The sequence below is a fragment of the Perca flavescens genome, chromosome 5 (assembly GCF_004354835.1).
Source record: "Perca flavescens isolate YP-PL-M2 chromosome 5, PFLA_1.0, whole genome shotgun sequence".
NCBI lineage: Eukaryota > Metazoa > Chordata > Actinopteri > Perciformes > Percidae > Perca > Perca flavescens.
The window spans coordinates 20,685,472-20,698,318 of record NC_041335.1 but is presented as its reverse complement, the minus strand read 5'-3'; the positions used below and the strand labels follow the sequence as shown (position 1 = coordinate 20,698,318).

The 12,847-nt window shown below is 43.2% G+C and overlaps 1 protein-coding gene across 1 annotated transcript in view; it reads right to left on the bottom strand.

Annotated features, from left to right (window-relative positions):
* Nucleotides 1–9,176, bottom strand: part of LOC114555093 (glutamate receptor ionotropic, delta-2) — a 185,004-nt gene extending 175,828 nt beyond the window's left edge. Inside the window, exon 1 of the mRNA XM_028577199.1 lies at nt 9,022–9,176. Coding sequence (XP_028433000.1) covers nt 9,022–9,109 — 88 coding nt within the window. The 5' untranslated portion in view covers nt 9,110–9,176. The remainder of the gene's footprint in view (nt 1–9,021) is intronic.
* Nucleotides 9,177–12,847: the final 3,671 nt, after the last annotated feature.

Sequence of the window (12,847 nt, the reverse complement as noted above, 5' to 3'; positions counted from 1 at the left end):
ACGCCCAAAAGCCAAATATGGCGCACATCTACAAGCAATGTTGCCTTTATAAATCACAGACTACCTACAAGTGTGCGTACGTGAATCAGCCTCTTATCCCGCCTTGTACACGCCCATTTTTAAACCATAAATAGTTAATGCAAAGCACCTCATGAACACTGATCAGTATGTTAATGGCCCTGGCAGTTGTTCTAACGTCATGCCGAATCATGCTGAATCATGCCAAATCATGACGACTGGCGGGGAAAAAGCAAAAAACTTCTCAGAAGCTTGTGAATTGCTGCAAATTGAATTATAAATTCAGCCTGTTCTCGCACAGTGTAGGGAAACCTGATGTATAGACTAGCTATATTAATAATACCTTCCAAAACAGCAGGCATAACGGCACTCGGGGACCGCTTCGATATACCAGACCTATATGATAAGATTTATCAGAACTATATATTGTATGTTATCCAAACAAGCCTTAGTGATAAAGTTGAATATTATATATAATATTTATATGAAACACTTAGCTGTCTGACATTTACCACTGGAAACGGAAAAGGACCTGTATTTGGACCGGGATGGACCGGGATGGCACGGTTCCGGCGCGTTGCCCTCTCTACTGGACCCAATTCAGTACATAGACCCAAGAGCACAGCTTTAGGGAATTTAAATCGGCATATTAGCCAGTCATCGTCATGGTCCCTGAAGTCTCTTTCTCTCCTGATTCTTCCATTGGGGGTTAGTCCTCCTGCAGTGCCAACATGCAGCATTACACACAGGTTCACCGCAGTATTTATACGTTTACAACATATTGTGATTGTTAACAACTTGCCAAAATCACAGCATCAACTAGTGGTATCTCCAACCCAGAGATACAATTTGAAGACTAAAGTCAAATAGGCAAACAGACTTTTCTTCATGCAGGTTTTGTTATGAACAGTATTAAAGTTAGGACCGATAATGAGGACATTAGTGTAAAGCTGTATTTCCAGACTTTGACATTTGATGATATATGCACAGTATTAAAAGACAGATATTTAGTTATTTACACTGTGTTCTGCAGTTATCTAATGCTAGGGTATTTAATGCTATCCTGTATTCCATGCAGTCGGGCAATCTCCCCCTAATGCAATCCGTAGCAGACAATGGGACTGTGAGACAGCGCAGATTAAACATTAATAACAAATTTTTATTAAAGATTTGAGTTGAATTTTACAAGGTGTTTATGGAACAAGTATCTCAGTACTCCGTACAAGCGCAAATAGCACTGCTGGATTTAATCTTCATGGTAATGTGGATAATATGGAGTGAAAAAATGTGCATGAGGCATCAATACTTGAACATATTACAAGTAATCGTTATTCCCACATTTACACTCACCTAAAGGATTATTGGGAACACCTGTTAAATTTCACGTTAATGAAATTATCTAATCAACCAATCACATGGCAACTGCGTCAATGCATTTAGGGGTGTGGTCCTGGTCTAGACAATCTCCTGAATTCCAAACTGAATGTCAGAATGGGAAAGAAAGGTGATCTAAGAAACTTTGAGCATGGCATGGTTGTTGGTGCCAGATGGTCTGGTCTGAGTATTTCACAATCTGCTCAGTTACTGGGATTTTCACTCAAAACCATTTCTAGGGTTTACAAAGTATGGTCTGAAAAAGGAAAAACATCCTGTATGCTGCAGTCCTGGGGGGGCGAAAATGCCTTGTTGGTGCTAGGTCAGAGGGCAGAGGAGAATGGGCCGAGTGATTCAAGCTGATAGAAGATCAACTTTGACTCAAATAGGTAACCACTCGTTACAACCGAGGTATGCAGCAAAGCATTTTTGAAGTCACATCACGAACAACCTTGAGGCGGATGGGCTACACCAGCAGAAGACCCCACCGGGTACCACCCATCTCCACTAAAAATAGGAAAATGAGGCTACAATTTGCAAGAGCACACCAAAATTGGACAGTTGAAAACTGCAAAAAATGTTGCCTGGTCTGATGAGTCTCGATTTCTGTTGAGATATTCAGATGGTAGAGTCAGAATTTGGTGTAAACAGAATGAGAACATGGATCCGTCATGCCTTGTTACCACTGGGCAGGCTGGTGGTGTTGGTGGTGTAGTGGTGTGGGGGATCCCTTTCGCCTTCAGAACTGCCTTAATTCTTTGTGTCATTGATTCAACAAGGTGCTGGAAGCATTCTTTAGAAATGTTTGGTCCATATTGATAGACCGTATTCGTATGGTGTTCCTAATAATCCTTTAGGTGAGTGTACTTTCTGCAGTCTGACTTCAGTTCACCACCTCACCATCACCAATTCCCACTGTCTCCAAAATGTGCGTATGCATGGGTCAGAGTTTGCGTGGAGGACCGCACATTCTCCCGTCAAGTTTGTTTTTTATAAATCACAACCTTTGCGTGAGAAGGGTACAAGCGGCTGAAATGGGTTTCCTCAGGAGGGTGGCTGGCGTCTCCCTTAGAGATAGGGTGAGAAGCTCACTCATCCGTGAGGAGCTCGGAGTAGAGCCGCTGCTCCTTTGCGTCGAAAGGAGCCAGTTGAGGTGGTTCGGGCATCTGGTAAGGATGCCCCCTGGGCGCCTCCCTAGGGAGGTGTTCCAGGCACTCCCACTTGGAAGAGGCCTCGGGGAAGACCCAGGACTAGGTGGAGGGATTATATCTCCAACCTGGCCTGGGAACGCCGGATCCCCAGTCGGAGCTGGTTAATGTTGCTCGGGAAAGGGAAGTTTGGGGTCCCCTGCTGGAGCTGCTCCCCCCGCGACCCGACACCGGATAAGCGGACGAATGGATGGATGGATGGATGGATGGAACCTTTGCGTGAGAAGTGGCGTATGCACATTTTCAGCCCCGTTTTGTGCGTACGCCACGTTTATAAATGAGACCCCTGGTCTGTTCCACCTGCATCACTGACTGCTGCAGTGAGATGAAGCACCTTCGGCGGGGCAGGGCTGTCTGTCCTCACCTGCATCTGCAGTCAACCTCAGACAAGCAATCATACTTCTCACAGCTTCCTGTCAGTCCATCTCACCCTCAGAAACACACACACATCCCCTATTTCTATCCGTCTCTGTGGCCTGGTTAAGGGTTCTGCCTCAGTGACCAGGTACAGACGTCAGAGCTTCTGCCTGTCTCTTTCCTTCCCAAGAGGATGCACAACAGTGTCAAATATCACACAAACCACAAACAAGAGATACGGTTTGCACCTTTGTGAATCATATTCACACACATGCGCACACACACACAAACAAAATGCCAGTGTTTAGGCACACAGAAACCTGAGGTGCTAAATCTTCCCATTCAAAGATAGCATGGGCCAGCACATCTGTCAACACTCATAGATCCATAACTCAAAAGATGTGAAGCATTTAATACACACCGCCTAGCCACCACCCTTCTGAAGCGGTGCATAACTGCAGATTATAATACGCGTGCACGCACAAACAAAAGTTGATAGTTCAGAAGAGGAAGCGGAGTGTTGACAGCTGTGAAACTCGTAGACAAAACCAGGCAGGAACAGCCATTCACACACACTGAGATGTTTAGAAATCCTTCTCCATGGAAAAGACCGGAATAGCACCAAAGTGAAAGAAAAACCAGGCTATGCCAGGACAAATCTCCCTCTCTGTCTTTCTCACCCTTATTTCCTCACACCACAAATAATGGAAACCTCTCATTGGCAACAGCTGAGGTGGCAAAAGCTTTGGGGGTGGCAATAGCTCAGTCAGTAGGGAGTGGAACTGGAGGGTTGCTGGTTCAAGTCCCCATACGTATGGTGGTGGAATAGTAGCTGGAGAGGTGCCAGTTCACCTCCTGAGCACTGGTAATGTGCTCTTGAGCAAGGCACTGAACCCCCAACTGATCACTCTGACATCTCTCCATTAGTGCATGTATAGGTACTGAGCATGTGTGTAATGTGTATAAGAATAACAAAAGAGTAAAAACATTGTAATTTCCCTTGCGGGATTAATAAAGTATAAATTATTATTATTGTCTTTCAACTCTTCAAATCCTTTTTTCCCCTTACCACTGTTAAGTGACAGAGCCCCCCCACACACACACACACGCAGTAAAGATCCAATAATCTCTCTAACCATCCCTCATTCCCTTCCTCATCACCTTGACTGAATTGGGTGTCCAAAGGATAACACAACTTGTTTTCTCTCTGTCCCTTTCAACTAAATGACACAGGTCTCCCAGACAGTAGCTTACTTTGTCCACAACAGGACACTGAGAATTTAACTACAAAGAATAAAATGTTTCACAAAACAATGAAAGCACTATATGACTGTCGAACATATTTCTATTCATATTATATATACAGTACATATTTCAATTGTGTGTTGACAGACAAACTGTAAATACATCAGAGGGAAACCATTAAAAAATGTCTACTCTAAATAACATCAAAACAACAACAAAATGTCATCTAATGTCAGGAGATGTCATTTGGGTTTCCATAGAAGTTGTGGGTCAAAATGTGTATGCTGAACAACAGATCTCAGTAGACCTCAGTAATTAGTTTGATGTCCACATGCACACTGTATATGCACCACTGTCATGCTTACTGCAGGGCATGAAGCCTTAAATGTTTAAGTGTCTAATTTGTCTATAACCACGGAGATGACAAGGTCTATTGGATCAAATCCCTCCAGAATCTGATTTTCTGGGTTTTCTGCTACACTCAGTATCACTCTCTGTATTCCTACATTGTCACAGCAAGGAAGTACTGTACTTGAGAAGTGCTTCAAAGGTGCTATTAAAAATGTGTTGATAGGAATAGATCTTATTTATTAATAATTTAACAAAATTCTTGGCTAGACTTTAGTAAAAACGCTTGCAAAATGGTAAAAACTCAGAAATGACTTATTTCCATATATGAAGTAGGGTTGGGCCAATGGCTGACCACTGAGCCCAACACAGTGATTTTAAAAGGCATTTGAAATGTGTGAACTATGAATGATATTAATCTGTAGGCTCAGAACAAGCATTAAACTCATAAGTACAGCCAGGACAGCTCTGATGTACTCTCAGTGATTGCTATCAGAATAGTGCATGACTGTGAGTGAGTGAAAGGTGTGCCAATGTACAATACGTGATTTGAACCAGGCTCATTTACTAGAGTCATTCCCTCGCCTGTGATGCATGGTGAGCCAGAGGATGCACTCTGACACACTGCATGGCTAAAAACCGCAGGACTTAATCTGGGTGCATAAATCACAGTGACTTTCTGAGTGTAACTAATCAGGAATACACCCCAACCATGCATACTTCCACACTCACTCTCTCTCTACCACACACGTGCAGAATCCAGAAGAACTGCCCTCATAAAGCAGAGACCCATTGCCATGCAGCCCACGATGCAGTGAGGGCCAAGAGGCAAGCAGACTCCCCCCCCCCCTTCCTTCTGCATGCTGATCATTAGAAAGAGAGAGAGCAAGAGAGATGGACGAGGTAGTGGTGCCAGCTCCTCAGCAGCTCAATCACATTTAATGCCTGGTCAGTGCAAGATGAAAACGTCTGCCGGTCACTGCTGTTAATATCACAGAAATAAAGGCAACACTGATAGCATGGCACAGGTTTTTAGTATAGACAGCTATAAATGGTGGATAAAGAGAGCACAAAGTCCACCTTCTCTCCCCTTCTTGCCCCTGCTTTCTCTGTCTTTTACTTTTCAACTTCCATCTTTTCTCCCTTTGATATATGTAAATCTCCCTTTGCCTGTCTCTCTCTTTCTCTCATTCCATCTTTAGCAGCAAAAAAGAGATTAAACAGGGATTACTTTTGACATGTCAATGTGATGTGCCTGCCGGGTATAGTATTTTTTTCTTCCTAAGTCAATATGATGCGTGCACACACTGACAGGTCAGCATTGTCTTAAGGGGTATAAATTCTCTTCTTCTAAATTCTGACGTGCGGATACTAGTGTGGCTTCTTTTTCCTTGAAACAATACCACCATGATAGCGAATCAAAACTAATTTCTGCACTTGTTTCCACTGTATCCTTACACTGGTTTATCTGCTTTTTCCAAGGTCTGCTGAAGAAGTGAGGATAATGAGGGATGAGTGAGGGATGGAGTGTGAGAAAGAGGCAGAATGAGAAAAGAGAAGTATTGCTTTTGGGGTGATAACCCTTTATTGTGATTCAAAGTACTTGGCTAGCCAGGAAATGAACTATTGATTAGAAAAAGGGAGTGTGTGTGTGTGGGGTGGGGGGTGGGGGGGGGGGGGGGAAGAGAACAAACAATGACTGAAATCCCACCAACCAACCGCCCACACTGATCCTTGCCCTCTTACACACAAACACACGAACACTTACATGCACATATGCTTGTTTATGGGGGGAAGCTACCCATAACACACTGCTTACATGAAGTTGTAACTAAGCAGGAATAAATTCAGCCAACCAATAAACTACACCCTGCTTTCACTGTCTATTCTCCTAATTGGAAACCACTCACTGGCCTGGTTTGCACAGGGTCAAGGAGGAATAGCTGGGTTTCTCATTATCCATGTCACTAAATTTGCTCCTCAAACATAGATCTAGGATTTGTTTGGATTATGTGGCAAATTTAAGGGTGATTTGAGAGTGGTCATTCTGTAAATCCCATGTCTGTACAGCTTAATGTTACCCACTGCTTGTTCTAATACAGTGCACTTCAATATATCTATCCATCTTTATGTGTACCTTTTTCTTTGTATATAAGTATAGACAGATAAAAACTCTGAATACTATCAAAGAGTTTTATCTATTTACTACTGTTGTTGTTTAGCACAATTGGCACAATTAGTTGCTTACAATTATGCTGCTGCAGACTTACAGCCGAGCCTAATATAAACATATGAAAAAAGTATTCTAGCTTAGTCTGTAATAAATGTATCTAATGTAGCCAGGATCACCAGTCAGGTAGTCTATATCCTTGATGTTCCACTTCCAGGATTGCTCCGCCGGATTTTCCTCATTTAGGCCGGATATCCGTTGCCTTGGGCTTTCTTTGTGTTGGCAATTTAAACTCTGGTCGATTTATGAGGACAATTGTTAACCTTTTCTCAGATCTCTGCAGGGTAAATCCAGACAGCTAGCTAGACTATCTGTCCAATCGGGGTTTTCTGTTGCGTAACTAAAACAACATTTAAACGTACACATTAGGCTTTGACTCCGAACTTTGTTATTTCAATATTATTCGAATATTTTAAAAAAAACGACCGAATATTAGGCAGCCTTTAATATTTGAACCTGTTATGGGCATTAATTTTGGTAAATGGGTTTGCTTGTAAACATTTTCAATTCAGATTCCGAGGTCTACATGTCGCAGCGACGCACTTCGCTCAGCCGCGGCATGCATGTAGAACATGTGGCTGCTGCTGTGACCAAACTCCATTCACAGAGTGATCTAACCAGTGGATTATACGGCCACCCCTGTAGGGCCAGCTCCACAGCCTACAACCTTGTATGTTGGAAGAGGCTTCTGCACACATGTGACTTTACTAACCCCATCAGCCTTCCTACTGTACTGCACTAAAGTTTCTGTATAACCCGATATGATTATCTTAAAACAAAACTCCATGACAACTGGAAAGTCAGTTAAACTACTGTTAAGTGACAAACATCATCTGAGAGGTTTGGTTTCCCAGACGTTTCAACCTGCATTTTCCATGGTATTCAAATTACATAATACACTATGTACTTGACCTGTGTAAATCTTAATCATTTGGCCATGCTACTGTTGTAAATGTGATATGAAGTATCAGCTTGGTCTACAGCCCAGAGAAGACCTCATACTGATCCAGCTCTTGGCAATTGTGTTGAGGTAGCCACTAAATTGGCCTGCTCTGTAAATCAGCTGGCCAGGGCCTAAATGGAACAGGCCAGTCCTTTCCGCCCTGGCAGCATAATGCAGTGGTTTAGATTTAAGGCTTAAAATGTGTAACATGTATGTTTGAGTGTGGATATATGGGTCTGTTAAAATATGGATGTGATCTTGGCCATGTACATAATGCGGTCAAAAGACAGTTCAACATGGACAGGTGCTTATCTTTCTGCTGTGTGTGTGTGTGTGTGTGTGTGTGTGTGAGAGAGTGATTCACTCATGCACCAACACACTGCTCTCTGGTCTATCGCCCATTGGAGGCCACCAAGCTGTGCAACGATTATGTGTGCCCACCACCACCTCCCGTCCTCATCTCATCCTGCAGGACATGCTCTCCAGCGTCATCTCTCTGTCCTCTCTCTCACTACCCACCTATAGCGGGAGGCGCTGCTACATCGCCTGAAAGAATACGCACCCTGATGTCGAAATCACACTCAACACAACAGTGCCACACTTAGCCAGTGGTGGTGGAAGGCGGAAAAAACGTTAAAACGTTTTTTTTCCCCTGGCACTGCAGTAGCTCACGATGGAAGGTAATGCCATTGTGCTTCATGAAAACCTATACGTTGAAAATGTGCTGCCATCCTGGGTAATCCCTCTGCCATGCAGGGCAACATCACGCCATCCTAAACCACCTGTTTTTCGCGCATCATGTGCGCACACAGCCGTTAGTAGGCTGTTATATATTAAATCCAACGTTGCACGCCCGTCTTTCTTGATCAATCTATATTGCCAGTAATGGTATTAATCACAGGAAAGTAACGACTTTAAAGCCATTCTGAGATACTAGTTTACATATCCAATTGATGCTCAATGAATACACCCAACTCAAATGAAAACTTCATTTGAACGATGCCCATGATGGCGCAAAACAGACCGTTATTTCACCAGTAATCTAAAGAAGTGGATGTGCCAAAAATACAGCTTGAACCCAATTTCAAGTATGGTATCAACATTGTAAATGCAATAATCGAAATTAATAGAAAAAGCCCACTAAATACCACAGGGCTCAAATACATCGCCAGCAATGCTGTGATTTAAACAGCGCAGCGCATATCAAGGATAAATCCTTCAACCAGTTTCCTGAGAGACGCACAGAGAGCCTTATTGTGGCCGCGAATTAGAGGAGAACAAGCGCAGCAGTAACTCACCGATGTGGATGATTGAATCCGAGAGCGCCGACTTCCACTCCTGGCTCCAAAAAACGGCAACGAGTAACACAGCCGAGATAACTTTCATGTTGTCCAGAATTATTTCCTCCCCAAAACAAGAGAAAACCACAGCTCTCTGAGTGAGAGGGAACAGAGTTAAAATCCCAGGAACCGAAGCTTCTTTTTTTTTTTTTTTTTTAGTCCATCTGTACGGTTTTCAAGGAAATTCCCTGTAATCTCTTCCTTGATATTATTCTCTTCCTTGATATTATTCTCTTGACGTTAGAATGTGATGCTTGTCTGTAGAGGAAAATAAGTAGAGATTCCCGGGTAGTCACAGACTGGCACCCTGTTGAAATTCCTCCCAACATTAAATCATATTCTGGGCGAGCGGAGAGACGCTGAGCCGCAGAGAAAACTAACCGCATCCAAACGACGCCGCGTTAAAGCGAGCTGAGGGGGCTGGAGGACTTCAAAGGAAAGAAAAGCCGTAACCATTCGATAACGTGAGAGATAACCTAGTTATCTTGAAAAGCAGGTCCTGTTATAATGACCCGTGATTCCCAGCCGTTTAGTCCTGGCAACGCAGTTTCCCCCCTGCACCAATCACCAAACCACCAGCAGCAGCAGTCTCAACGGACCAAGCCAACGGCCAAAACTTCCATTTTGCCCAGGGGCTTTTTATTTTTCCTTCACTTGGCACCTGTTTTAATATCACCAACGCCAGGACACACAGACGAACCCAGCGAGTTTTGTTGGGTGGGAAAGAAATGCCATATGATGAAAAGCCTTGTCACATGGCATTACCACGGAGAGGTACCATATTCCGAAAATTGTCTCTAGTTTCCTGTAGAGATTAGAGAGAGACCGGCATGGAGAGGGCTCTTACACATACAATGAGAGAGAGCTCCGAAGCCACTCTTCTGTTCTGCGTCAGGGAGGGGGAAATGCGCTACGTTGTCAGGAGAAAAATTAACCGAGGATGCGCGCAACGACACTCCGCGGTCCGCACTCCATATGCGGTTACTCGCGTCAGCCCCAGCACGCACGGTAGCTGGTGAAGAGGAGGTATGCCGCGTCCGTGTGGGAGGGAGGGGGGGGGGAAGAGAGAGAGAGAGAGAGAGAGAGAGAGAGAGAGAGAGAGAGAGAGAGAGAGAGAGAGAGCAACTATGAGCAGCAGCAGTTGCCAGTCGGGGCGTGCATCTACTGTCTGGAATTACCTTGGAGAGAGAGACTAGATGTGCCTATCATGGCGGACAGGGGGTGCAGAGGGGTGCCTAACAGAGAGACAGACCAGACACATGAAGAGAGGGATCACCTGCCAACTTTAGCTCTGCCATGGGCACCTCAAGCGGCCATCCATCCGATATCTACCTCTCAGTTCAACAAGAGCTAGTGGTGGGTGTATCACTGTAATGTTTAGGGTTATCTGGGTCATCAATTGAGCACTAATTTAAATTTTGTACATTAGCTACTTAAGTCCACCAAGACAACTGCTGTTGTGTGGTTTGGGGAGAGTCATGTAATGTATCAGTATCACTCTGATTAATTCTATTGTTCAAATATTTGGACAGGATGCTTTCATTTTTCATACCTTTCCTTGAATCGGTTCATCATATGACCATTCCCCTCTCACTCCTGTACACATTTATTTTCTTTCCCTGCAACTACCCTCCCATCCTTCTGTCCATCTATTCTATCTACACCACCCACTATCATCAATTTATCAATCCCTGCTTCCCTGAAGGACTGCAGTCCCCCATGGTTCCTCTTAATCTGCCCTGGATTTTGGATTAGGGATTAGGATTGTTGGGAGCCTCAGGCTACCATTGGATTGACTGTTTTGTACGCATTCAAGGAATGAGAGATTAAACTGACAGTGATACTGATGCTGTGAAAGCTGCTCTCACTTCTTCTATTTGACACTATTGATTTATTATTAAATGTTTATATAACCACTCACGTTGAAGGGGAACATCACTTGTTTGGAGAGTGATCTGAAAATACAGAGATAAGAAGAAGCAATGGGAACGTAAACAACAAAAGTTGGAAGATAAAATACTCCAATATCCAATGTTTGTGCTTGCATCATAATGAAATACAAAATGTGTTCAGCATATCAGTGATATTGTAGAAATGATTGACTGAGGCAAAGTATGCTATCTATTTTTCACTTTATACAGACTGAAGAGGTTTTTGGTTCTTGGATCTATTTAAAAGAAAACAAACAAGTGAAATATTTGTGTCTTTGTGGTCACCCTGATTTGATTTACACCTTAACCCATTCAGAGCAGGACCTGTCTAGACCTTTTATTATATAGATGAGTTCTACAACTTTTAGTCACAGTATGAACACAAATGCACACACTCCTTGATTTACGCCACACTAGGACATCCATACAGAAAATTACAAATAAATCATTGTGCAATCACAAATTTTAATTCACTTCTGGCAAGACTATAACTTTAGAAATAAAAGATTTTTGTTTGCGTAATTTTATATGTCTAATTCATTGGGTTTAAACTTTTATTAAATGTATCAGAGTTGTGTGATGATATAATCAGGAAAAGTAAAAAGAAAAAAAAAATTAAAAGGGTTATTCGGTTCATTGTGAAGCCTCCAGTTAGTAAGACCTTGGACTTAAAGATGCCCTGGCACACAAAACCGTTTTTTTACTTGCATTTTTGGAAATATGTTAGGTCCATATGAGTTTGTCATGAATGTGAAAATTAAATGCTACCTCCTCTCTCAGCTCTAGCCACTGAGAATAAATAAGCGGAGAAATCAGGCCAATTACAAAAGCTGGTCAGTCTGACGTGGTGTTAACTGAGCTCATTACTATTCATGAGCTTGCCCAGTTGCGCTGGGTAAAGGATGCCGATAGCCAGGCTCTCATTGGCTAGCTGTTAGCCAATCAGAGTCAAGCAGCTTAGCTCCTTGAATATTAATGAGAACTGGCACAAATCAAGCTGAGTCTTCCTGCAGGCTTTCTATACCATGCTAGAATGGCTTGAAACAAGGTAACCAAGACACTGTAACAAAAAAATGTTAGAGTCCATGGTAGAACTTCAGACATTACCACAAAGTAATGAAATACGTGTGGCAGGGCACCTTTAAAGGTGCAATATGTAACACTGACAGCTAGCATTTAAAATAGTTACTGCAGCAAAATACTGGAGAGAGTCGTCTCCCCCGCCCCCTCCTCCCCAGACTCGAAGTTCACGGAGGTTGCCAGGCTGAGACCGCAGCATCCACAACAATGTTGCTAGATGCTTGTCTCACACAGCCAGACATTACTTCACAGCACAGTGGAGTAGTTAACATTAGATGCTGGCTATATTGACAGTCATAAAAGTCTGTGCTCATGCAGAGCTCTGTACCCAACTGACAGACACTTTTTTGGCTTAGAATTACAGTAGGAACCTCTAAAACCCCACAACCTCGCCGTCCTCTCCACACACCAGACAGACACACTTCCTCGGCTTAGAATTACCATAGGAACCGCTAAAAATACCACTACCTTGCAGTCCTTTTCCACCTGACTGAAATACACATTTTTGTCTTAGAATTACGCAACAATCACTAAACACACTGCAAACTCTTGGTCCTCTCTTCCCGATTTCGTCCTCCGGTAACATTAGCTAATGTTAGCAGTTATGGCGCATTAGCATGGCGGCATTAGCCAGGACCAGTCAGGATGACTTTACTGGCTGTGTCTTAATTGTTTTTGCGAGTAACCAACTCGAGTACTATACAATTCAATGTGAGTACATGAAATGACATAAAATGCCCATCCCTTGTAGCCGTGATAAATTAGCCTGAAGC